General features: G+C 39.9%; 1 protein-coding gene across 2 annotated transcripts in view; it reads left to right on the top strand.

Moving 5' to 3' along the window:
* Positions 1 to 26,366, top strand: part of stx8 (syntaxin 8) — a 45,760-nt gene that overhangs the window by 15,234 nt on the left and 4,160 nt on the right. Inside the window, exons 7-8 of one of the 2 annotated variants that reach the window (XM_026170551.1) lie at positions 14,691 to 14,792; positions 15,478 to 17,345. In XM_026170551.1, the coding sequence (XP_026026336.1) occupies positions 14,691 to 14,792; positions 15,478 to 15,674 (299 nt within the window). In that variant the 3' untranslated portion in view covers positions 15,675 to 17,345. Of the gene's footprint in view, positions 1 to 14,690; positions 14,793 to 15,477; positions 17,346 to 26,366 lie in introns of those variants that run through there. The other variant, XM_026170548.1, reaches the window with a different exon arrangement.

Here is a 26,366-nt window from a genome sequence, read left to right as displayed (position 1 = left end):
AAGCAAGTAACAAGCACAATAGCTCTTCTTTAAATTGAAAATAAACAAAATATCTTTCGGAACATCAATAATAAAGTATTTTACATGAAGTAAAAAATAGTCATAACTGTGAACTATTAAGTGTTCTGAAATCTCACTGCTTGTTTGTACTAAAATATGTGCAAGGTACTGGTAGACATAACATGCCCCGTATTGTTATTACGCTGGTGGGGCATTTGGCAGAATCAAGCTTCAAGTGGGCCTTTAGATGATGCCTATCAGCTAACCTTCAAAGTGATACATCACTGTTCCATTATAAATTGCAACAAGTCTTTAATCATCTTTAAAAAAGTCTTCTGATCTGTTATCAGCTTCATCTGTTTCACTCTTGACTTAACCCCAGCCTGTAGTTTTGTCTCCAAGCTCCTATTGTGACACATCTGAGCCAAGCAGTACTTTAATGTTGCAGTGTGAATGGGCACACACTTTCCATACTAAGGAAGACCAACACACACCGATGTTTCTCCTAACTGGACAGCTTTGTGGGGGGCATGTTCAGTTAAGTTTTATTTGCATTTATTGAAAAGTGACTGCAAAATGCAGTGAAGACTATGGCGTTATTTTTGTGCCACTATCCTGAGCGCACGTAAAAAAAATTTGAGCGCACGTAAAAAAAGTTTGCAGGTGCAAGTTGGAGACCAAAACAGCCAATCAGATTTTTTGCATCCAAGTCTGTGATTGGCTGGTTTTGTGGCACAAATATAACGGTGTACAGAAAGAGTTGAGCGCGCACGGCCAGAAATGTTGAGAGCGCGAGCAACACGTTGAGAGCGCGAGCAACACGTTGAGAGCGCGAGCAACACGTTGCGAGAGGGGCTGCTGGTGTGTGTGTGTGTGTGTGTGGATAATAGCAAACACTGAAATACATTTTTTGCACGCAGCAATGACTTTTGTTCACTCAAATTTAGCTTTTCTTTGCTCAAAATAAATTTCTCCTCAAAATGCAACACTTGTACTTGCAAAAAATGTTTACGTGCACTCAAATTGTTTTTACATGCGATCAGAATAGTGGCACAAAAATAACGCCATAGAAGACTTTCACTGAACTGAAATGAAACAAGGCTACGTGAATTGTTTAAGTAAAGTGAATAAAGTAGTTTGGTTTTGTTTATTTATATTTTTGCTCTTTGCTCTGTGGCCATGATAGAAACACTGTAATTAGTTGTTCAGCAGTAGACTTGTGTAGCCCACACATGAATCCACTAGTGGGCAGTAGAGGCTGTGGCGGCACAGCAGCTGCAGGACTCAGTAAAACTGTGTGATTCCACCTACAAAGTGTAATTATTTAAACTTGTGTCCTTGTGTTGTGGGGGTGGAATGATCCACGTTTAGGCAAGATGAAGAAGGAGTCATAGGATCTCTCACAGGTTTTGTTAATTTGTTTCAATCATCTGAGGAGGGTTCTTCTTCTCCTTCAGTGATCAGCACCGCCTCCTTTTGACTCATCATCTGGAGGAACTCTGTAATTATGCGACAGCTGTAGGTGCAGCTGCTTAAATGCTTTCAGCATATACATGTAATACACTGTCATACTTAATAGGATCAGTATGATAATGACACATTTGTTAGTGTGTGTCATTGATTTATATGAGGGTAGAGTCCAGCTACTTGGGCTACAGTCACATATTTGCCCTAATGTGTTTGTGTCATTGTGTATACATGTGGTTTTCTCACTGTTTAATTGTCTGCGCATCTAGCTGTGTTTTTAAGTGCAGCAAAGCATGTGGTATTGTTGCATCATGTTTTTGTGCCGGTTTCTTTGTACCCTCCATCATTCCTAGCTGCCCACAATTATGTGGGAGGCTGTTGAAATGGGAAGTTATTTCAGCCGCACTGGTGGCCAAACTTTCATTCTGGTTTTCATGAGTAGAGTGCAGTTACCCTAAATCCACCACAAACTTCAGCAGTTCATCTCTCCTGTCAGCCTAGCTTGCCAAATGTCCCTAACTCTGTCAGTTTCAAATTCAAATATATGTTCCTGGCATGACTGTGTTTCAGCGCAATATTTTGGATCGCTTTTTAAAGTTCATAAATATAAATGACATAGAGGGAACAAATAGTTGTGCCATGCTGAGAAAGCTGAGTAAACATATGGAAAACAAATAATACTAAGCTCAATGAAATGGTTTCATAAAAACTTTATTGTTCTGTTTTGAGTCTCTGAAAAGTAATATATCTGTCCATCCCTTTTTTTTTTTGGCGTAGTTTGCTTAAATATTTGTTTAAATGTTCAAACCTGCTCAGCTAAAACAAACAATTTGAAAATGTAACTTATTCAGATTATCATGTTTCTGTTCTAAGTGCTGCAAGTTATTTGCAGTCAATATGATTGAATTTGGTTGGAAGTAAAAACGCGGTTTGACCTTCTTGTCGTATTTCTATAAAAAACACCTATTAGTATTTAAAGGTTTCAGAGAGGCTTCAGAAATGCCGACTTGAACTCAAGAACCTTTTTGAAAGCTGTACAGACCAAGATCCAAAGTAAAGTCCGGATTTGATCCCAGCATCTCTGAGAACTTTCCAGGCTGAAAAACACCTCTGTGATGTTTCATGTTCCATGCCCCACTGATCCCCAGAAGATAAATACCCACTGGCCCCAAACTCTTCTCTGCAGGAAAACATCTGTATTAGGTATGATACAACTCTGTAATGCTCAGTGGTGCCTCTGAGAAGCACTGTAAATTAATTCTGCTCCTCTTTGAGACATAAATGCTTGTTGGAAGCATGTCACATACAAGAACCTTGTGTCTTTCTCTAGCTGTGTGTCTGATTCTATGATGCTGATAGACCAAAATGTCTATACATGTGTATTTGTCTCAGTGTCTGAGCATGAGAGCATATGTGTCTTTATGCGTCAGAGTGCATTATGTGTGAAACAGGGTCTGGCTGGAAGATCAAAGTCCCTCCATAACTCCTCAGTCAGTCAGCTGGCCAGCGTATTGCCGGGAAGCTCCACTCACCACAGGGGATGATGAGTTATTTGACTCAGATTATTTCAATTAAAACACATTTGTTCCGTTATTGGGAAAGCCTCTAATCACTTAAAAATAGCAATTGAGAAAGCTCATGCTCAGTTTTATTAGAATGCATGTATAAATGGTTTAGTTCCAGCAACAGTGAAAATGTGTGTGATTTCAGTGTAATTTCATTTTAAAGGAATAATACTTCCTCCCAAGCCTACTTTTTTGTTTTTTAACATTCTGACAGCTAAAATATAAAATCTTGTAGTTTTTAAAAGTTATATGATTTTGAAAAAACTATCTTGTTACAAATAACAGGAAGCAAATGCAGGATTTGAACATAAGTGTTCACATTCTGTAAATGATGGTTAAAGGATCAGGCTGAAGGCAGAGAGCAGAAATCCAGGGGCAGTGGAGAGAATGGCGGGCAATTGGCACTGCAGCTGCAGTGGTGAAAGACCACAGCAAGCAGAGAGAGCTTTTGGTGGTTTGTGGATGGGCAAGGGAACAACAGAGACACAGTCAGGCTGGACATGATGCTGAAGTGTAAGAGAGAAAGTTTAGTAACAACAAACCCTGTGCATTATGTGTGAAACAGGGTCTGACTTGAAGACTTACACTACAATCACTTTTCGTGTAAGTCAGTTTGCATTTTCTTACCACTGCGGTCAGAGTCTAAGTAAATTGAGTGCACACAGGTGAGTTGGTGGGAGGCAGGTAATCGAGCTAGGACAGGGGATGAGCAGAGTCAAGTGAAGGGAGACCCCACCTACACACCATAGACACAGAGAGAGAGACAGATTGGGGGCACAGAGAACATAGGGAATAGGAAACATTGGATAGACTCTTTACCACAGGCATAGTGTTTTTTTGCATGTAAAATTGCTGAAAAGGAAAAATATTCAATGGGCTTTTGTCAAAGGAAATCCTGCATTAATTGTCTTTTTCTTTTACATGACCATTTCATTTTTAATGTAGTCTTCTTAATGTTAATTTGACCATAACAAGGAAGTGCACTAGATAACCTGATTTCTGTTCGAGAATCCAGGTACTTCCCTGTTCTCATGTCCTATGAAACTCATTCAATTAAACTGATGATATTTCATTCTTTGCTATTTCCTTGTTTCTTAATATGCCACCCACTCCCGGGTGTCCTTGCAAATGAAGTGTGATGGTAGTGATGAAGTGTAACCGCGACTGGTTTGGAGGTGCCGTGCCAGTGACAGGGTGGTCCCTGCTTTATACTGCTGCTACTGATGGTGCTGGCACCCTCATGCTCATCACACACACATTGTTTGGTGGCACCTGGCCATAAGAGGGGTGATGATGGTGAAAAGCCTGGTAATAATCAAACTTCTTCTCAGTGCTGTTGGTCTTTGTAGAGCGCTTTAAGAGTTTTAGACCTTTTTTCATCAATTCTAAAAAGTCAGAGCAGATGACTTGTGTAATAATTGTATGCAATACACTGGCAGCTATAATTCATATTCACTGTTCACTTTTCAGTGATGGCTGGCCATCATAACAGTTTAATTTAACAGGATAAAGAGCTGTTTGTAAAGTTTTTTTTCATTCCTTGTAATTCAACACTTTTTTGAGGCTTTCTTTGTGTTGTTTCTGTGGATAGTATCTTATTTAATTGTAATAAATGTTTATATTCTTTTGATGGCTCGTAACTATCTTGGAAAATGTGAGATCATAAAATGTTTTATAGTCACCACTTATCCAAGCTGACATCATTTTCTCTGCTGATGAGGTTTAGGTACTTTTGAGCCAGTACTATCAGTTCACTTTTTTTGTTTGTTTGTTTATATGTGCAGTGCTAATCATTTCCAGTAAAGAACCATGCTGTTTCCAAAGGCTTTATATTTTAATCATGCTGTGCTGCTGGAAAGACTTAGAAAAGGCCACTGCATTTACATAATGAAGTAGAGCTGCAGAAGGAAATGTAAAATTAACATTTAGAAATAAATAAGCTTTGGAATATAAACTGAGAAAAATGCAAAGGGAAAAAACATAAATATATAAAGACTGCATAAATATATATTTTTAAAATGAATTAATAAATGAACGGGAAAGTTGAGAAAAGGAAAAAATAGGGGAATTGATACAAAGAAATACTGAAGCAAGTTAAAATAGTTACATCTACGTATATCTCAAAAAGTAGATTCCTATATTTATTTTTAATAATAATGCATTTCATTTCTATAGTTCTCATTTTAATTATTTATTAGCACTTCATGCTCTCCGTAATGTTCTCACCTGTAATGTTCTTGCTCTATCCCCTTGTCAAAATCTGCCTACACACAGAATGACAAACATAGTTACAAACACCTGCTGGCATTTCAACACCACCTTTGTCGTAGTTTCACTGTCGCAGTTGGTGTTACTGTGAATGTGTTTTTCCTCAGTGACGCACACACATGCAAACACAGACTCACAAGATGAAAACGGTAACAGTCACATTGTTGCGGCTTGTAATGATACCAGCTCTGCTATCATGACTGTTAATGAATCCGAGATTAAGTTTGGAACATCCAAGAATAGGCAACTAGGATGGCCGAAATATTGAAATAAATATGGAAGGTATTGCCTGATCACCTTACCTTTGGTACGTAACATAGCTGGCAAGAAGTGACACTTTCTACATGAGAGACAGAAGAGTGGGGAGGTTGGAGGTGGGGTAGATGATAGTAAGGTTGTAGTATGGTACAGTGTAGAGTAAAAATCGATATGCAGTTTATAAGACCGATACTGTTATTTGGTGATTTAAAAATCCACTATATTGGCAAAATGTTTTTGTTTTGTTTTGTTTTTTTGTTCGGAAAGATAAAAAGATTTCCATAACATTTGTTATGTGTCTTTAAGATTTTGAAGTTTTTGTTTTGGGGCTGCAGTTGGTTAGAATTTAAAGTTTAAGCGTTATTTTCATGCTTCTTGTTGGATGTTGAAGCTCTTCTTGGAACCTTGTTAAGATCTGACCATACAAAATATGATTTTTTTTTCCATTTTGCAAGTGGTCTTAAACTTTTGATTGGGACTGTATAATGCCTTCATATTGTATTTCGAATTGTCTAGTGGATTCCATGGCACAGAGCATTAACATACTTGAACACTGTGAGCACAGTGTTCAAGTATGGTGTTTCTAATAAACTGCTTGGTGAGTGTATATACAAGTATAATTTGAGGCTGAAAGAATTGTGGTAACGTTGCCAGTTTAACTTACTTAACATGGTTGAGACAGCAGCATAACAGATGTTTCTTTGGTGCTTTTTTTCCATATATGAGTCCAGGGCTGTTGGTTTATGCTTAAGAAACATGTCCTATGAAATTTACTGTATCCACATGCATATGCTTGTGCGGAATGGCTAATAGATTATCTGGGGAAAACCCAATGTTTGGTGGGAAAAAAATGTAAAACCTTCACCTTTGTATTTAGTGTCTAACAAATATAAACCCAATGGTTAGTATCAGCTAAAACTGAACTAATGGGCAGGTTTTTGAATTTATGTGCTGTTCTTTGAAGTCTTTGTTTTTTTCTTCCTAATTTTGAGTAAGTCATTCATCAGCTGGTTGTTCTTTTTGGTGTCCGTCATGTGCGGTGATTGATCTTTTGGTAAACGTAACAGGGTTAGAGAGGTGAAACTGTCTGTGGACACACAGCCGGTTTCGGTTTCAGGTTGGCACACAAATGTTTAGGATTAAAGCACGAAATGTGAAAGCATGTATTTAATAGTATTACATGTTGTTGATCAGTGCTTTTCCAGCATATTGGTATATTTGCATCACTTTATGCCAGTTTATGTAATTTATCAGTTCAATACAAACATCCAGACTGCATAAAATAAAACGTATAAGATGAACATTTCAGGTTCATCATTTGTACAGCCACCTGTTTAATACTGTCTAGCTCTCCTTCGAGCCTGGGCTTGGTCTGGAGGAATGTTCAGATGGGTGGTATTAGGTAAAGTATCATTCTGATGAATGCCAGGACCCGTGTTTTGCTAGTTTGAAGTTTGCAGAATAATAAGATGATATTTGACTTATCACTTGAGCCCTGTCAATATTTTATGCTCCCTTGTTGAAAGACTTGCAGTCAGAAATTCAAGGAACTGCAAATCACTGATGTAACAGCGTGAATATTGTTTGAAATGAATACGCAGTAGTGGAGGGCCTCTTTCAGCGATCGTTAGGCTACGTCTTCTCCTGGTAGCATAGTAAAGTTAAATTTATTCCAAAGCTGACAACAAAAGTGCCAATGCAAAGTTTTCATTGAAAGCAAAGGTTGTCCCACAATATGTATAAACATTTCTATAATTCGATCACTGGCAAGTGTGTACATGGCATGAGTTGCAAAAGCAAGACATCCATCATCACTGTGGCAGCCAATAACCTGGTGGGAGAAAATGTAATGATGCAATAAAAGGGTATCTTACCCCCCACCTCAATGTGTTGAGTGGAGGCGTCTGTCAGTGCTTTTGAAACAACTCACTGATTTGTTGGAGCCAGAAACAATGATGCCCAGAAGTGAGACTAATCTGTTCTCATGTGGATCAGTACTTCAGAAGGCCAGATGTTGGGAGTGTAAATTGTGCGTATGTTGATACTATTACAAACCCCATCAGCACACATGCATATTTGGTCAGAAATACACAAAAATTGGTCAATTCTGGGAAGACACTAAATTAGCTTTACTTAAAAAATACGCTTCATGCCATTACCCATGTAAAACTTAAATAACTTAAATAATTGTGTAGCTTGGAGTCCATGTGTACATCTGTCTGATGGTCTTCCTTATTCAATTTCTTGTCTACATGTACAAGACATTTCTTGTAGTATACATTGTTTTCTACAGCGTTACATCTTTAACTCATTTTCCATCTGGTTTGCCTAAGTGGGAAGATTTGTGTATCATATTTCCACTGTAGTTAAAAAAATGCTATTTAAGATTCTCTGATGTCTAATGAATCTTATTATGTTTGGTTAGCCCCATGATTTAAAAAAAAAAAGACTTTTGCAGAACTGTTGATGTTGGCAAATGAAGTTATAAATTATTGATCACCATTGTGAATATTTAAACAGTGATAGGAATCCCCGGAATAGAGAGGCTCACCTTTTGTAGCCTGATTGTGCATATCCAATTTTGTCTTCATTGTTTTTGTCTTTAGTTTCAGCATTAAATTGATTGTTGAGTTTTGTGCTTATGTTAAAAACAGGTAAACGCTACATTCCTCACTCATCATAGACCCTCAGGGTTTGTGTACAAAAAGCAGTCAAGGGCCAAAAAGAAAGAAGTTGAAAGAAACTTTTCCAAGACTGTGCAACTTCTTGTAAATACCATAATTGCTATGAGTAGTATCATCATGCTGAGTGCCTTTACGTGTGCCAAGTGAAGTTCCAGTTACACCCAGAGATGTGTGTGTATGTGTGTGTGTTTTAGCAGTACCCTCAAACACAGTCAGTCACACCAGGGCCAATTGGTAACAGTTGTAGCCAGGCCTCCCTGCACTGCAACAAGAGATACCACAGGAGGGGTGACTTAAAAAACCCTTTCTCTTCTCTTTCCCCTTTCTCTGTATCCTCAGGAGAAATCATCTCCTGAATAAGCACAACAAAATTAGACCCACTGACTTAGATTGTGTTTAAATTGGTCACAGGAAACAAGCATTTTCTCTGTGTGCTATGCCCTCTCCTGGAATGAGTCCTAAAATAATACAAAGTTAATACAGCGCATCCTGGAGCCACCATGGGGTGTAACTATTTATCCAAGTGCCTCCACTGCACACACACAAAAAACCAAAGCTTTGAGCTTGAGTCAGCGTTACAGATCCTTGGGGCAGATATAGATCTGTGATGTGGAAGTGAAATTGTTCAGATTTTGATTAATACCCGCACTTCATCATCTTTGCTGTCTGATTTGTTTTAAAATGAATACATGCATACACTAACAATGACTCTGCATTGTTCTAGATCTAGGTTCTCTCCTACTGTCTATACAGAAACATACACATAGTTATATGTCTATTAAAATCAATCTTTAAAACTGTGGGATGTCCATGCTTTCGCGTAATATTTTTCTTGTTCTCTTTGTTGCTATTGTGCCTTTATTGGTCTGGATAAAGAACTGTAACACAACTTTCCAGTTCCTTATTAACATTGGATCTGGATTGTTGCTTCTTAAGTTGAATCAGACAGTCCACTAATTGCTCAGCGAGATTGGTTCTTAACACACTGAGTTTTAATTAAATAACTGGGCTAATGGAAGAGGGCGTTCTCCTGCAAGGGAATACAGCTCATATGAGAATCTGTGCAGATCAGGGAGTTTTGGCAAACCCCCTTGTGTTATTATTAAGATCATGGCTTTATAGTGGTATAAATGTCTGTTAATGATCATTTCCACTGCAATATAATGCTTTAAATTTCAAAACTCAATCTTTAACATCCTTCCAAAGATATTAGAGGATTCATGGATGGCTGCTCATCTAATCTCAAGGAGGCTTCTCCTGGAAACTCAGCCAGAAGAGGCATTGTATGGTTGTGTTTGAAAAAAATACTCTACAGACGTGTTAGTAGTTTTCTCTGTAGTAAAAATAGTAAAACTAAATATATAAATAACATTCGATTGCTAGTTGAGACAGCAGCTAGAGGGTTTGGGCTACATAAGATACCTCTGACTGGATGATGATGATGATGATGATGAGCTACCAGTCCTGGTAACTGGTAATTTGCATCCATCTGTCCATCGTGCCAGATGATCCTGACAGAAAAGATGGAGGAAACAGACCTGAAACTAACCCCAAATGGCAATGTGGCCATAAGATGATTTTGGTTTTTTCGTTTGTTTGTTGTTGTTTTTATTTTAAAGATTCAAGCTCTAGAAGGCACTTGAAGTGGTGTTGAGATAACTCAGGAAAAAGCAGAATAAAGTGACATCATGTGAAAGCAACATCTGTCTCCTATTGGTGTATGTGTGTGTGTTTCAGGGGTCCCATTCTGCTTTTAAATAGGGCCAGGTTTATGCCCATTGTTTTTGTGTTTTTCTTTTTTATGTAAGTGTGAAAAACGTGATGTGTGTCAGCGATAAACTTCTGTCTTTTTTTTTTCCTCACAATTTGCACCACTGTAGCAACAAAGCTGCTTACTTAGTAACGCTGAGCTGAAGTATTTTGATCACTGTCATGAGCAAGAAGGATGTCAGGACAGGCTGAAATAGTACACATTTCACCTTAACACACAAAACAAGGAAACAACAACAACAAAAAATATCCCAGAATGGGAAAACCTATCCTAACCAGTATACGAACACTTAGATTTTGTGGTACAGAGCTCTGTATTATAGCAGGTGTAACCAAAAATTTCTGGGACTTGGTCCATAAAGTTAAAAACCTCATCTGATTTAAAGTTATTTTGACTGTTTTCTAAAGGAAAATTGTTCCAAGGAAACGCACATGGATTGCCTGGTTCTGTATGAGCTGTAAAACTACTTAAAACTTCTTGTTATGAAAGTAACTGTTCACTAGTTTTTGTTTATGTTTGCTTTGGAAATATTACAAATCGTGAGCTGTTCCTTTGCCTTTCTGTACTTTTCTCTTTGCACCATTTAGTACCAGTTAACCCAGGTTTTAACCTCCTAGGACCTGCCGTCCACATATGTGGACATCACATTTTGGGTTGTCTAGACCAAAATACTAAATATTGCTCTGCAAGGGCCTGATATCCACTTACGAGGACGTTATACTGCCACTGTTCTATCGAAATTTAAAATGAATGTCATATGTGCATCCGATTTTTCTCAGAAACAAAAATCAGGTAAAAAAAACAAAACAAAAACATAATTCTTTGTTTTTACATTCATCAGGTCCCAATCAGCCCAAATAGCAAAGAGAAATTAAAAATGCATGCCATGAGAGAGTTAATGTCTTTGGAGGTTAATTTGTACAAAGAACTTTCTGGATCTGTGCAGGTTCTTTTTGATGTTTTCTAGGAAAGCCTTATATGGACTTTTGTTTTTAATGAAATTAACCAGTGATTTATACCTTGTTGTAAAAGCTCTGTTTTTACATTCATTGTTAAAGTCTTTATTGTAGACTTTGAGAGTGATACAGCGGCTCCTTAAGAGTGTTTTTGAAAGTTATAAGGTTGTTTTTCTTAACAATGGAAATAATCCTGTCATCATCCACTTTAGACTTCAGTGGTCTTTCAGGCCTTTTGGTGTTGCTGAGCTGGTCAATGCATTCGTTCTTTTGAAGAATGTCCCATGTTGGCTAACCTAAAGCTCTCGCCATCTCTCTGATACTTTCATTTTTGGTTTTCAACCTAAAGATGACCTCTTGCTTGCATAGACATCTCTTTTGACCTCATATTGAAAGCTTCAGTGAACAGTAACTGGATACAAGTATATATCTTTCATCTGCTTATTTGCTCATGAAGTGACAAGAGAGCAGGCTTAACCTTACTGCAACTCAGTCACTGTTTTTCATTGCTTTTGAGCCTCTGAAAATGAGAAACTATGTATAAACATGTCTGTAATTAATTTCTAAACAGTTAATTCAGTACTTTGGTTAGAGACACTGAATTAAATCTGAATGTCTCTAGTTCAATCTTTTCTTGGTTGTTTCATTTAAAAACCATTGTAGTGGATTATAGAGGCCCCGCTGTATATATTTCTATACGAGGAAACTAAAGTATGTTCTTAATGTACTGCAGTGTCTTTAAAGATTACTTTAAAAATAAGACAAAAAAACAAACAAATCAGAAATCCCATTCTAATTCAGCTACAAATATTTAAAAACAAAGTATGTGTTCAATAAGAGCGCTTGTCTTTTGCATAATTGAGGTGAAATAAGCGTATAGCAGTGCATCCTAAAAAATGACAAACAGGAGAAATTTGTGTACACACATGCCATGCTTTTCCACGCTGTGGTTTTAGAGGTTTATTCAGTGTGATAGCACATTAAATAAATAAACTCTGTCTGAAACAGGGGCTTCTTTGTGGTATAGCTAATCTAAGCCAGCACCTGTCACACAGATAAGTTACAATGGGAAACTGAGAATTATGGTGTTAGAAACTTGATTTGATAATAGAGTGAACTGAAGGACTACGCATGTAAAAAGGCAGTATATTGTAGTGCAGCCATTCTTAGTGCAAACGTTAATTGAGCGTTTCATTGCAACTATAGTTAAAAATCATGTCCTAGAATGGATGGAAATTCATCAATGAAATGGGATGTTATTGCTGGGCCAGAACTGAATTAAGAAACTTGGCACCAGCGACTGAAAACATCCATGACTAGTTGGAGTGGCATGCAGCACGAATGGTTCAGTGTCTACACCCCTTCTCTGCCTGTAAAGGAAATATTTCTTCCTTCTAAATTGTTGCCTGATGCTTAGATGGTGATGTGGAAGTCTCGAGGGACCCTGTACATACGGCAATCTCACGTCTCCCATCTGCTTGTCCTTGCCCCTTAACATTCTGGCCCTTCAAACTTACTTGCTTTTCTTTCCTTCCTCTAATTATTTTTGCAACTTAATTATTTGGTATCAGCCAAAAGGCAAACTGTCTTGTCAAATGGCGATGACTCTAGCTGGGGGAAACAAGGCAGTTTCATTTGAGTTGAAGACATTTGTGCTCACAAAGATAAATGCTGCAGACAGCCCCGAGCCCTCATTGGTGGGAATTCGGTCATGTTGCCCAGTTTTTGAAGATCATATCAACTGAGTACTACTTTGCCATACCGTAGCAATACATTGTTGTTCCCCTTCTGAAGAACACTGCCTGTAAACTTGGCACTAGTTTGTAGATGAGTTTAGCTTCCCATTCCTGTTTAGTTTGTAGTTGTCTGAGTGAATAAGTATACAATGCCATCTTTCAACATTATTACTTTTTAATTTGGAAATTTTTCAGCAGCTGTCTGTTCCCATTTCACATATACACAAAAGAAGAAAGAGAAATACAACAAACCATCAGAAAGAAACTACATCATCGCATGAACATTATAGATTGCTTTATCTCTAAAGTTTGTTCCTTTGACATCAATATTTCATCCTGTCACTGACACATTAACATTATCCATTTCTTAAATTTCACTCTACATTGTTCCTCATAGTCTTGTCATGTGAGTCAGTTGCTCCTTAACATATATTTCACTCGCCGTTTTTAGCCATTCATGTTGTTTTCGTGGTTCCGGTTTGTACCATCTCTGTGTGATGGCTTTTTAGCTGTCTGTTTTTGTTGCTGCACCAGATCTCTGGAGATGACATGTCAACACGGTGGCTTGCTCTAACAAATCACACAGGCTTCCATCTGGACGACCTTCAAGTCAGGAACTCCTACTGAAAGACCTTAGCCACAGCGCCAAACACACACACACAAAAGGAACACACTCTCTTTCTTTGGATCCTAAGGCATAGTCCCAGAAGCCTCAGCTTACGTCTTCAAAACTCATGAGAAATAAGGATCTGATTAAATCCAGGAAGGAGTGAAACCGTTTGAAAGGGCAAGGAGTGCTTTCATATGACCTACTTCCTCTGCCACAACTTATGTCTGTTGGCAGGTTCTGTCTTTTTGTTTGCCGGTCAGGTGTCATGTAATGCAGAACTTGTCTTTCCATCATTGAGAGTCATTTTTATATAGATGGTTACCTTGGGGGGGCAATTCCAACTCCCCAAAAAGTTGGGATGCTGTGTAGCTTGTAAATAAAAATAGAAATGCCGTGATTTGCAAATCTCATTCACTCATATTTTATTCACAATAGAAGATAGAAAACACATGAGGTGTTTAAACCAAAACAAATGTTCACTTTTAAGTTAAAAACAATAGCTCATCTTAAATTTGACGCCAGCAACACATCATAAAAACGTTGGGACAGGACCATGTTTACCACTGCGTAGCATCTCCAGTTTTAGTTGAGAACTGTTGCACATTTGGAGAAAGTGATGTTGTCCCATTCTTGTCTGATATATAAGATTTTAATTGTAGTTCTGTGCAATTAAACAGTTCTGTGTCGTCCATACTTTTTATTTTATTATGAGCGTACTGTTTTCAGTTGATGGAAGCTCTGGATTGGAGGCAGGCCAATTCAGTAACTGGACTTTTCTACTATGAAGCTACGCCATCAGAGATGCAGGCTTTTTAAATGAGCACTCATAACAGGCTGAACGGTTCCTCTCTTCTTTAGTCCAGAGGATGCAGTGTCCATGTTTTCAAATTTCAATTCTTCTGACTGGTCGATTTTAAGTGACCTTTGGTCCACAGAAGAAGACAATGTTCACATGTGGCTTCTTCTTTGCATGTTAGAGCTTTAACCTTAAATCAGCGGTCCCCAACCCCCGCTCTTTTGGTCGCGAAAGATGAAGCGTTATGCAGATATTGTTCCATAATTTGTTGATGCAGTTCTTTGCAGATTAGTGAACCTCTGGCTCTCTTTACTTCTTAGACAATCTCGCTCTGTAAGATGCTTTTTTTTTTACCCAATTGTAAAGAAAAGCAGATACAGTTTTTGCAAAACCTGTATTTGTTTTTCTTCTTCTTTGTGCTTTTTATATATTTTTCTCTACAATATATTATGTTGTCTGTGTGTCAGTGACTTGATTAATGCAAAATAAAATCTAAATCTACTAGTGCACATGATCTGACCTGAGCAATTAGCTTGACTGACTTTTTCCCCCTTTTTTTTGTCTTTTTTTGTCTCTTAGAAATTATTGACGACCTTGCACATCTTGTGGACACGACAGATAACAGAATTCGTAATGAAACACGAAGGGTGAAGCTGGTGGAGACGAAGTCGGCCTCTTGCGGTGAGCATTCCTGTTTCTTTCACATGCAAAGCACTTTGTCATGTCTTTGTCTTTTATGCCATGGAGCACAGAAGACCACATAGATCTGTTCATTTAATTAAATATTATAAAACAATCTTTAATAGCATAAATACTTGCCATAAAATATCTGTTGCAGGTTTTTCCCATGCATTTAGCTGTTATAAAGAAAGATAATTGCTTCTGTGGCAGCTATGCACAAAAAGTGCATTTTGCAAGCTAAGCTTCTTGTGATCTTTTGGCATTACAAAGCTATCTTCACCATTAAGCCATTTCAGCAGCGTTGGTGTTACTGCTGCTTTTTCCTTATTTTCCAGAATAGTGTTTAATGGAGCTGAAAAACAATGATACTGATGGCAATAAGCCCTCTCAGTACAGAGCATGTTGTGAATGAATGGTGGGTGGACTGGTTTTGTCTGTCACGCCTGCTAACAGTGTCCTGGCTTTAAGGGTCTCTCATGCAAGTCCTTTGAGGAATCATCAAATATCCACTGAGGGTTGGCCGTGTCATCAGCCACTGTTGTCTCAACTTCACATTTACAGAGTTGACCTCTTTCCTTAGAAGTTTTGTGAATGTATGACCCTTCTTTAGTATTATCACTGATCTGCTTTGGTTTGTGTAACTTTTGTTTTATTGTGTACAAAAAGACTGCTTCACTCTTTTCAGAGGGTCCCGCTTTTCAGAGGGAAACAGCTGCCACGAGATGTGTGTTAACTGGCTCTAAAGCCAACCTATGGAATGTGGCAGTGAGTGTGAGTGAGGCTGGCTCAGTAGGCCCTGTGAAATGCCAGACCGCATTGCTATGGCAAAGACTGCATTGTTGTGCACGGAGACCTCACAGCCAGGAACAGAGCAGGCAATAGGAAGGTCAGCCCCCCAAATGCTTCATTCTGTTGGTCTTGTCCCCATGGTGCCTGAGCGTGAGTTTGTTTGAAGATCCCAGAGCTTAGATTGTGTTAGAATCAGGACTCTTTTTCTCTTTTTGTTGAACGTTTTTTTGCGAAGTCCCTCGATCTTCACAGGCAGAAGAGTATTCCTGGGCTGTTTGTGCATTTGTTTGTGTGTCCATTCATGTTTATGATCACCTGCAAGTTTGTATGGAGCAAATACATATACATTCGCTTCCTAGTACTAGATTTGAGCCCCTTTTGCATTTAAAGCTTCCTTAATTTTTTAGGTGTAGATTCAACAAGGTGCTGGGAAGATTTTTCTCAGATTTTGGTCCATATTTACATGATACTATTACAAAGTTCCTGCAGATTTGTCAGGAGCACATTCATGACTTGAATATCCCATTTCATCACATCACAAAGGATCTCTACTGGATTTAGATATGGTGACTGTGGAGGCCCTCCTAGTGCAGTGAGCTAAGTGGCAAATCCAGTTGCTTTCATGCTGTTTATGCCAAATTCTGACAATACCATCTGAACATTGCAGCAGAAACAAGACTCATCACACCAGACAATATTTTTCCAATATAGTGTTGTCTAATTTTGGGATCCAGTACAAATTATTGCCTCAGTTTCTTGCAATTAGTTTCAGGACTGGCACTGGTGTGCTCTTCTGCTGCTGTTGGCCATCTGCTTCAAGGTTTAATGCATTTTGCAATCAGAGTCTCTTTTTTGCATACTTTTAGAGTGATGATTTGAGCTACTGTTGTTTTCCTATCTGCTTGAAGCAGTCTAGCCAATATTTTCTGACCTCTGGCATCAACAAGGCCTTTTCAACCAGAGAACTGTCACTCACTGGATAGGATTTGTTTTTCAGACCCTTCTCTGTAAACCCTAGTCATCCATGAAAATCTCAGTAGATCATGAGTTTCTGAAATATTCAGACCAGCCCATCTGGCACCAATAACCATGCCACATTAAATCATCTTTGTTCCCCATTCTGATGCTCAGTTTAATTTTCAGCAGGTCGTCATGACCATGTTTACATGCCTAAATGCATTGATTTAATACCATTGGATTGGCTGAATATTTACATTAATGAGCAGTTGATCAGATGAAACAGGTGAACCTAGTAAAGGTGAGTGCATGTTTGCATTTTTAACAGTATTTAAAGGTATTTCTTATGTCTACCTGTGTGCGTGTGTGTGTGTGTGTGTGTGTGTGTGTGTGTATACATTTGTGTGTTTCTGATTTGTTTTGACAAATGGAAAATTCCCCTGTGGTCTTTTTCACTCTCACCTCTGTTCAATCTTTCTTTTTCTTTTTTTTTCAATCCTTTCTGTCATCCCCACGTTTGTCTTTTCATGTTTGACACTCGTCTTTGTGTCAAGCACAGAAAGAACTGAAAGTACTACATGCCACAAATTGTTTGGAGGGCTTTCCTTCTTTCTTCATGGCAGTGTGTTTGTAATTCCTCAGCTTTAAGGCTTTATTTATTTTTAAGACCACCTTTCATCCAAAACCGGTGTTTGGTGTTATGTCTTAGCTGAGTCCTTGTAAAGTTAGGAACGTCTGGCTGGAACAGCCAAACGCATACTTAACCTCCTAGGACCTGGCGTCCACATATGTGGACATCACATTTTGGGTTGCCTACACCAAAATACTTAATTTTTCTCTACAAGGGCCTGATATCCACTTACGAGGGCATTATGCTGCCACTGTTCTATCGAAGTTTAAAACAAATGTCCTCAAATGTGGATCTCATTTTTCTCAGAAACAAAAATTAGGTAAAGAAAAAAAATCTGCTAATTCTTTGTTTTTAAATTCATCAGGTCCCAATCAGCCCAAACAGGAAAGAAAAAAATAAAAAGGAGGTTAACGTAGCATAATGGAAATTAGGGTAGTTTTGAAGATAGGGGCATAGCAAATTTTTGTGCATACATGCAAACATACAAAACAAAACAAAAAACACTATACCAAAAAATTTAGCTGAACGTTTGAAAAGGGCCCAGATATTGCTAAACCATGGTTGCTGGAACACACTGTGCATAACTAGTGCCCTGTAGTGTTGAGAAATATCCATTTTGCTGAAACATATTAGATTCCTGCACAGAGCAGGCTTCAATCCACCCAAGATTCAGATTATTTTGACTGCATTTATAAATCTTCTTCATTCAAAATTTCAGTTTGGTGCACCTCAGATGTTAAGTTTCTATTTCATCATCAGTACCTTGAGGCTGGTGTCTTGATTCCAATAACATGAAAAAACAACCCCAAACAGGAAGCAAGAGTTTTCAAGAGTCCTTCAATAAACATTTGAGAAGTTTGCATTATTCTAGCAAAAAAAGGGGGAGTTGCAGTTTGTTTTTTGGGCTTTTTATTTTTTATATTTTTTTTACAGAATACAGCTCATAGGTTTTCCTGAATATGTGTGGCAGATTAGTCTAAATGACGCCAGAAATGCCATTACTGAAAATGTAAGTTAGAGCACATCAAATCAGATAACATCAACTTGAATAACCCTCCCAACAGAGCTTATCTTAAATTTGTAGAGGACCTTTGCGGGAACCCCCTGAATCCCACAGGTGGTTTGCATCAGACGTTGGTTTATGACGGACAGAATTTGACTCTCTTTTGAGAAGAGCGTGTTTGCTTAACATTGTCTATAATTGCAAGTTAGGAGTTACCAAGAAAAACACAAAGTGTGGGAGAGAAATATAACATTAAAACTGTTTTTTGATATTTTATGGCAGGTTTTGTTCCTCTTAACGCCCCAACATGATATACTGTTGGCAGACAGAGATCCCAGTTAAATATGTGTTATATAGCTGATGAAAGGCTTGCTTTAAATTACTGTATACATCCTGTTAATGATGTTTCCACATCAGAGGTTTTTCTCAGTAAGTGGCAAGTTCAAGTAAATTTGCCTCAAGATATCTGTAAATATTTGAAACCATTTTCATATTTCATATTTGACAGGGGTGTAGGGAGCACAGTTTCCTCCTTGGTCATGTGTTCAGACCACAAGATTACACTGCAGTGCATGCAGCTTCATCTGCCAGCTAAGCAGTGCACCAATTAATCTCAGATATATCACATAAATGTATATTTTAGATACACCCTTAAAAATAAATTGCATTTTTAAATGTTGTAAAACATATAAACACTATCAAAAATGAATGCTAGCATGCATTTAAAACAGACGTTTGTGGCACTCTTAATGAGCATTGTATTGTATACTCTGATTTATGAGGTCCCCTGATTTTCCACTTGCGTCACCAAACAGTTAACATTTTCACATAACTGCCTCAAAATTTGGTGCACTTTAATTTCCATTAATTCTTCCTCAAGTATGAATCTTAAGTCTGGCAGTTCTATAAGCTCTCCTGGAACCATGATACGGTTCTATAAACTTTATAGAAATATTACTGTCCTTAAAATAAATGTAAGAAGTTTGGCAATTATCATGGTTTTAAAGATATATATTTTCCCATGTTCAAAGCAGTCACCTCAAGTTGCTTAAAGTCTTTACAGAGTAATACAAATTTGGAAAATATATATAATGTATAACTTCTGTAGGGTTTCCAATTTTCTCCTTAAAGAAGTGCACACGACATATAATTTACAGATGGATAAAGATTTCCGTATGCTGTAGTAGATGAAAATGCAGCCACATTTTAGTTGGACACCATATGTTTTAATATATATGTCAGCAAAATTTTCAACATATTTCTAAAGCTACAATCAATTAAAAATACGTGTCTTTAGTTGTGTTTTTAAAAAATAGGTTCATGTTTATCTTGTTAGCATAAAATGAATCTTTTCTCCTTTGTTTTGTCTTTTTTGTGTACAAAGGGGCGACCGTGGCTCAGGGGGTTGGGAATCGCATCTGTAACCGGAAGGTTGCCGGTTCGATCCCTGGGCTCTCTGTCCTGGTCGTTGTGTCCTTGGGCAAGACACTTTACCCTACTTGCCTACTGGTGTTGGCCAGAGGGGCCGATGGCGCGATATGGCAGCCTCACTTCTGTCAGTCTGCTCCAGGGCAACTGTGGCTACAACCGTAGCTGCCTCCACCAGTGTATGAATGTGAGAGTGAATGAATAGTGGTATTGTAAAGCGCTTTGGGTGCCTTGAAAAGCGCTATATAAATCCAATCCATTATTATCATTATTATTAAAGGCAGGGGAATGACCAGACCAGTTTATGGGCCATCTCTTTCACTCTTTTCTCTCACCAATTATTGGTATTCTCTGCAAGTTGTCTTACTGATGTCTGGAAATTGCTAAGATGGGTTGAACCCAGACCAAGCCCTCCGAAACTTCTGGGTGGTCAGTCTATCAGCAGACACCAACTATCTCCCTCAGCATCAATGTGACAGCAGAGCCCTAATCTATTTGGGAAGTTAACGCCATTATTGTCATTAGCCTCTAGAGGCCCTCTGAGGGTCAGAGTAGGTTATTTAGTTACTGAGGCAGACAGCCATGGTCCAAGGGGAAGGGTGAGGGGCATTGTGGATGCCTAATGTGGCTTCATGACTGGCGGCTACGTGACGATAGAAAGTTAGAAAGAACAAGCGAGAGTCTTGCTTCACAGTAACATGTGTGTGTTGCACGGCTTATTACTGTTGTTGCTATGTGGTGTCAAATGGAGTTGCTGACAGATGTTGGACTAGACTGAATGAAATTCTGATGTCTGAATCTAATATAGACCAGGCCTATCATTTACACCTAAACAAAGATGATTGCTGCGAATTTATGTGTGTATTTGCTTAAAGCTTGAAGCTTTTAAAGAGTCATCACAAGTATTTGAGCATGTGTGTCTGGTTTGACTATTTTATTATGCTCACATGTGTAAGTTATCAAGAGGAGAGGGCCTGACTAAACCAGTGATGGCTCTTAGCATGAATATCCTGTGAATCTATGTAGGAACACATTCCTTTTGTATACAATAAAAAAAAAAACCTGCTATGCTCAAAGAATTCCCCATATGTAAATAAGGTGACAACTGCCTATAAGTATAAGTAGTAAAACAAAGGAGAAGGTTGACAAGAACGATGCAATAAGATAATGGGGTATAAAGACATCTGGACATGGTACAGGCATGTCTCATATATCCCGGCAAAGAAACCAGCATCAGCCTTGCATTTCATCAAACCACCACTACCACCGCGAGCAATTTGTTCAGCATGGCTTATATCTCACTCTGTCTCTCTCTCCCCGTGGGAAAGACAACCAATTAAGCCACAGAGGGGAATGCAGAAAGCAAGAGCCAAAGAATGAGAGAAATGCAAACCGAAAGTGAAAGGGCTGGGGATAATACCGGCCGCATGCTAAATAACAATGGACAACTTAAGTCAGTGGGGCCACGTATTGACAGCCCTCAGACCAGCTAGATGTGCAGTTTTTTTTAAATCTTCATTCCTGTGTCACTGTAGAAGAAGTGGGAATGGTGTGGGAATCTGACTTTGGCAAAAACCTTTCCAAATTTTAAATGTGTGCCATGGTTTGTGGTCTGATATATACATATACAGAATGAAAGACCAGCATATCCTAAAGGCAATCAAATCCTCATAATGTACTCTAAACCACACACCATCACTTCTCTCTTACTCTCGCTAACACTCCAGTTGAATTCCATTCAGGTTTATTTATATAGCACCAAATCACAACAACAGCCACCTGGAGATACTTTATACTGTAAGGCCTTACAGTTACCACCGGGAACTCTGTGGACTGCCTTCTCTCATTCCTGATTATCAAAATGAATTGTTAAATTTAAACAGTAACCAGGGCAAGCAGTTACCATCATCCCCTGGATTAAAACACACCTCTCGTGCAAACCACAATAGCCATATTTCAAGTGACATATTTGATAGATTTTAGAAATTCACACTCCATGCTGATTCTATTCTGAATTTGTTATTCACTTAAATAAGGAGTTAAGTTGATATTTTAGTGTTCAAAGTATATTTGCAGTGTATCAGCATATATATAAAATGTAATTATTCAGAAATGTCTCAGATTTCTGAATCATTTTGGAAACAGAGCCCTTAAATCTGGCTGACATAACTGAAAAAACTAGTTCAAAGTTGAAAAATGTTTCTATTTCATTGCTCTCTGTGCTGGACACCGCTTTTAATATGCCACAAATAACAGATTACCAGCATATACTGACCTGGCAAGTTTCAGTCAGGCTTTTATAATTTGCAAATTTTAGTTAACACTGAATAAAGTTCAACTTTTATCATCTTATTCTCTAGGTGGCAGTGTCAAAATTAACAAACTGGTATATGGAAAAAGGAATTTTAGCTGGACTACTTTAGTTATGTTAATTAATGCAGTAAATACTCTACATTACACAAGTATTTGTGGCAGTGGTTAAAAAGATAGATCCATATATCCACCAAAATTATTTAAAATATTCCTAAAGCCTTTACTGTGATTCTGTTTTACTTAGAAGATAAAATATCTACCTGTAGTGGATTTTACATGTTATTTTTTTCTTTGCCATTCTCTAGGGCGGTGGCTTTAATAATAATAAAAAAAAAAAAAGTAATTTTTTTGAGGTCCCGGGGGCAAAACACTTTGATGAAGTGTGAGTGAGCTTTTGCACATTTTTTTCTCTGCTGCCATAGTATCAGAGAAAAACAATGATTACCCTCTTGAAACAGAATCAGAAACACATGCCTATCACAGTGTGCGATCTATGGCAATAAAGCTTTTGTGGCCATTGAACGCATGTAAATTGCATTAAGTCATCAAGAGAAGAATGGTTATATGCTACAAGGGCATACGCACTTGGGACTTGTGTTAGATCAAGGACTTTGAAAATTAGTAGTGAGGTATGTAGGCTTCTTACCTCTTCCAAGTGTATTCCCTTGTGTCTGATGAATTCCCCTCCTTCCCTCTGGGTCTGTCTCAAATCAGGTTTGGAGTTTCTCAGCTGCTTGACATTTGACTTTTTAACTTTAAAGTTGAAATTATAAAATAAATAAATAAATAAATAAACATATATATATATATATATATATATAACTTTTAACACCCAGCACGCCCCTGCGGGCGGTTTATCCTTCAAGCTCGGGTCCTCTACCAGAGGCCTGGGAGCTTGAGGGTCCTGCGCAGTATCTTAGCTGTTCCCAGGACTGCGCTCTTCTGGACAGAGATCTCCGATGTTGTTCCCGGGATCTGCTGGAGCCACTCGCCTAGCTTGGGAGTCACCGCACCTAGTGCTCCGATTACCACGGGGACCACCGTTACCTTCACCCTCCACATCCTCTCGAGCTCTTCTCTGAGCCCTTGGTATTTCTCCAGCTTCTCGTGTTCCTTCTTCCTGATATTGCTGTCATTCGGAACCGCTACATCGATCACTACGGCCGTCTTCTTCTGTTTGTCTACCACCACTATGTCCGGTTGGTTAGCCACCACCATTTTGTCCGTCTGTATCTGGCAGTCCCACAGGATCTTAGCTCGGTCATTCTCCACCACCCTTGGGGGCATCTCCCATTTTGACCTCGGGACTTCCAGATTATACTCGGCACAGCTGTTCCTGTACACTATGCCGGCCACTTGGTTATGGCGTTCCATGTATGCCTTGCCTGCTAGCATCTTGCACCCTGCTGTTATGTGCTGGATTGTCTCTGGGGCATCTTTACACAGCCTGCACCTGGGGTCTTGCCTGGTGTGATAGACCCCAGCCTCTATGGATCTTGTGCTCAGAGCTTGTTCTTGTGCTGCCATGCTTAGTGCCTCTGTGCTGTCTTTCAGTCCAGCTTTGTCCAGCCACTGGTAGGATTTCTGGATATCAGCCACCTCCTCTATCTGCCGGTGGTACATACCGTGCAAGGGCCTGTCCTTCCATGATGGTTCCTCGTCTCCCTCCTCTTTCTTGGGTTTCTGCTGCCTGAGGTATTCACTGAGCACTCGGTCAGTTGGGGCCATCTTCCCAATGTATTCTTGGATGTTCCTTGTCTCATCCTGGACTGTGGTGCTGACACTCACCAGTCCCCGGCCCCCTTCCTTCCGCTTAGCGTACAGCCTCAGGGTGCTGGACTTGGGGTGAAACCCTCCATGCATGGTAAGGAGCTTTCTTGTCTTTATGTCAGTGGCTTCTATCTCCTCCTTTGGCCAGCCTATTACCCCAGCAGGGTACCTGATCACGGGCAGGGCGTACGTGTTGATGGCCCGGATCTTGTTCTTACCATTCAGCTGACTCCTCAGGACTTGCCTGACCCTCTGCAGGTACTTGGTGGTTGCAGCTTTTCTAGCGGCCTCTTCATGGTTCCCATTCGCCTGCGGGATCCCCAAGTACTTGTAACTGTCCTCTATGTCTGCAATGTTGCCTTCTGGTAGTTCAATCCCCTCAGTTCTGACTACCTTCCCTCTCTTTGTTACCATCCGACTACACTTCTCCAGTCCGAACGACATTCCAATGTCATTGCTGTATAGCCTGGTAGTGTGGATCAGTGAATCGATGTCTCGTTCACTCTTGGCATACAGCTTGATGTCATCCATGTACAGGAGGTGGCTGACAACTGCTCCGTTCCGTAGTCGGTATCCGTAGCCAGTCTTGTTAATGATCTCACTGAGGGGGTTCAGGCCTATGCAGAACAGCAGTGGGGACAGAGCATCTCCTTGGTAGATCCCGCACTTGATGGTGACTTGTGCTATGGGCTTGGAGTTGGCCTCTAGTGTTGTACGCCACATCCCCATTGAGTTCCTGATGAAGGCTCTTAGGGTCCCATTGATCTTGTACAATTCTAGGCATTCCAGTATCCAGCTGTGGGGCATTGAGTCATAGGCCTTCTTGTAATCAATCCAGGCAGTGCACAGGTTGGTCAGTCTGGTCTTGCAGTCTCGGCTGATTGTTCTGTCTACCAGTAGCTGGTGTTTTGCGCCTCTGGTATTCTTGCCAATTCCTTTCTGTGTCCCGCTCATGTATTGACCCATGTGCCTGTTCATCTTAGCCGATATGATGCCTGACAGGAGCTTCCATGTAGTACTGAGGCAGGTTATTGGTCGGTAGTTGGAGGGGACCGGTCCCTTCTTGGGGCCCTTGGGGATCAGGACCGTCCGGCCTTCAGTTAGCCATTCTGGGTGTCTCTCGTTAACTAGCAGCTGGTTCATTTGTGCTGCTAGACGCTCGTGGAGTGCAGTCAGCTTCTTCAGCCAGTAGGCGTGAACCATGTCGGGCCCTGGTGCTGTCCAACTCTTCATACTGGAGACCCTTTCTTGGATATCTGCCACTGTGATGGTTACTGGACCCTGTTCAGGGAGGTCGCTGTGGTCTGCCCTCAGATCCTCTAGCCACTGAGCATTGCCGTTATGGGTTGCATCCTTCTCCCATATGCTCTTCCAGTATTGCGCCGTCTCCAGCCTTGGTGGTGCTGTTCTCTTATTGTTCCCTTGCCACTGTGAGTACACCTTTGCTGGTTCTGTGGAGAACAGCTGGTTTATTCTCCTGCCTTCTATCTCTCTGGTGTACCTCCTCAAGCGGCTGGCCAAGGCTGTGAGTCTTTGCTTGGCAGTTTCCAAGGCCTCAGGTATGGACAGCTTGCTGTATTTCTTAGGCACCTTATTTGTCGCACCTTTCTGCAACTCCGTTAGTTGGCTAACCTCCCTCCGTGCTACTTTGATCTTGCCCTCTAGCCTCCTTCTCCATGGAGGGTACTGCCCCTTGTCGCTGTTCAACTTGTAGTCAAGCATCTCACTGATCACTGCTGCCGTATTGTAGATCAGGGGCCCGTTCTTCGTACGTCGCTCACTACATCCAAGATCAAATGACACATCCAAGACCAAACCATCGCGCTAACCGTGAGCTCGCTAATCCGGTTCCCCGAACACACCTGTTGTTGACGATTAGTACAGCTGGACGCAGTAATGTGACATCACTGGGTGTCGTAAAAGGGGCTACGCATCGATAGTAGAAACATTGATCGGCAACCCGCTGATTGGTCGGCGAAAATGTCGAAGGGGCGCGCTCGGTATTTTCCGGCAGCAGAGCAAGAACTCTTGATTGAGGGATTTCAGGAGTTTCAGAGTTTAATTAAAACGCAAGGGAACACTGCAAAGGCTGCAAAAGCAAGGAGAGAGGGCTGGCAGAAAGTTGCTGACAAATTAAACTCGTAAGTAATTCAATAATAACAATAATAATGGAGTGGGTTTATATAGCGCTTTTCAAGGCACTGTCGAGCGCAGATCCACTGAGCGCTCCACACAGACAGCATAGTCAGAAGGAAGAGCACAGGGCAAGCTAGCGAGACAGAAGTTAAGCTCTCCTTGCAACAGGCAAATTGAACCTCATTCAGATCTGGCGTTTGGAATTATTTTGGTTTTCATGTGACGTATGACCCTGAAGGTAAGCGAGTCATGGACTAAAGTAAAACAGTATGTTGGATGTGCCATGCAATGCTCAATTACATTGGTGTGAACTAGTGTGTTAGAGCAGTTAGCTCGTTAACGTGTTGGCCGTCTAGCCCCATGCACGGAGCGATCGGCGGTAGCTCGTTAACGGAGATTTGCCGTGTTGTGGCGTTAAGGTCATTTCAACGAGATTAACCTGAAAGCACTAGTGGGAACACAACGAATATGACTGCACATTTACACCGACATCATCCTAGTACAAAGACAAAAACAACAAGCATGCTACTAACTTTAGCCGAGTCAT

This window comes from Astatotilapia calliptera, chromosome 6, assembly GCF_900246225.1.
Source record: "Astatotilapia calliptera chromosome 6, fAstCal1.2, whole genome shotgun sequence".
NCBI lineage: Eukaryota > Metazoa > Chordata > Actinopteri > Cichliformes > Cichlidae > Astatotilapia > Astatotilapia calliptera.
Note: the sequence above shows the minus strand (reverse complement) of the source record. Positions and strands in the feature narration are given on the sequence as shown.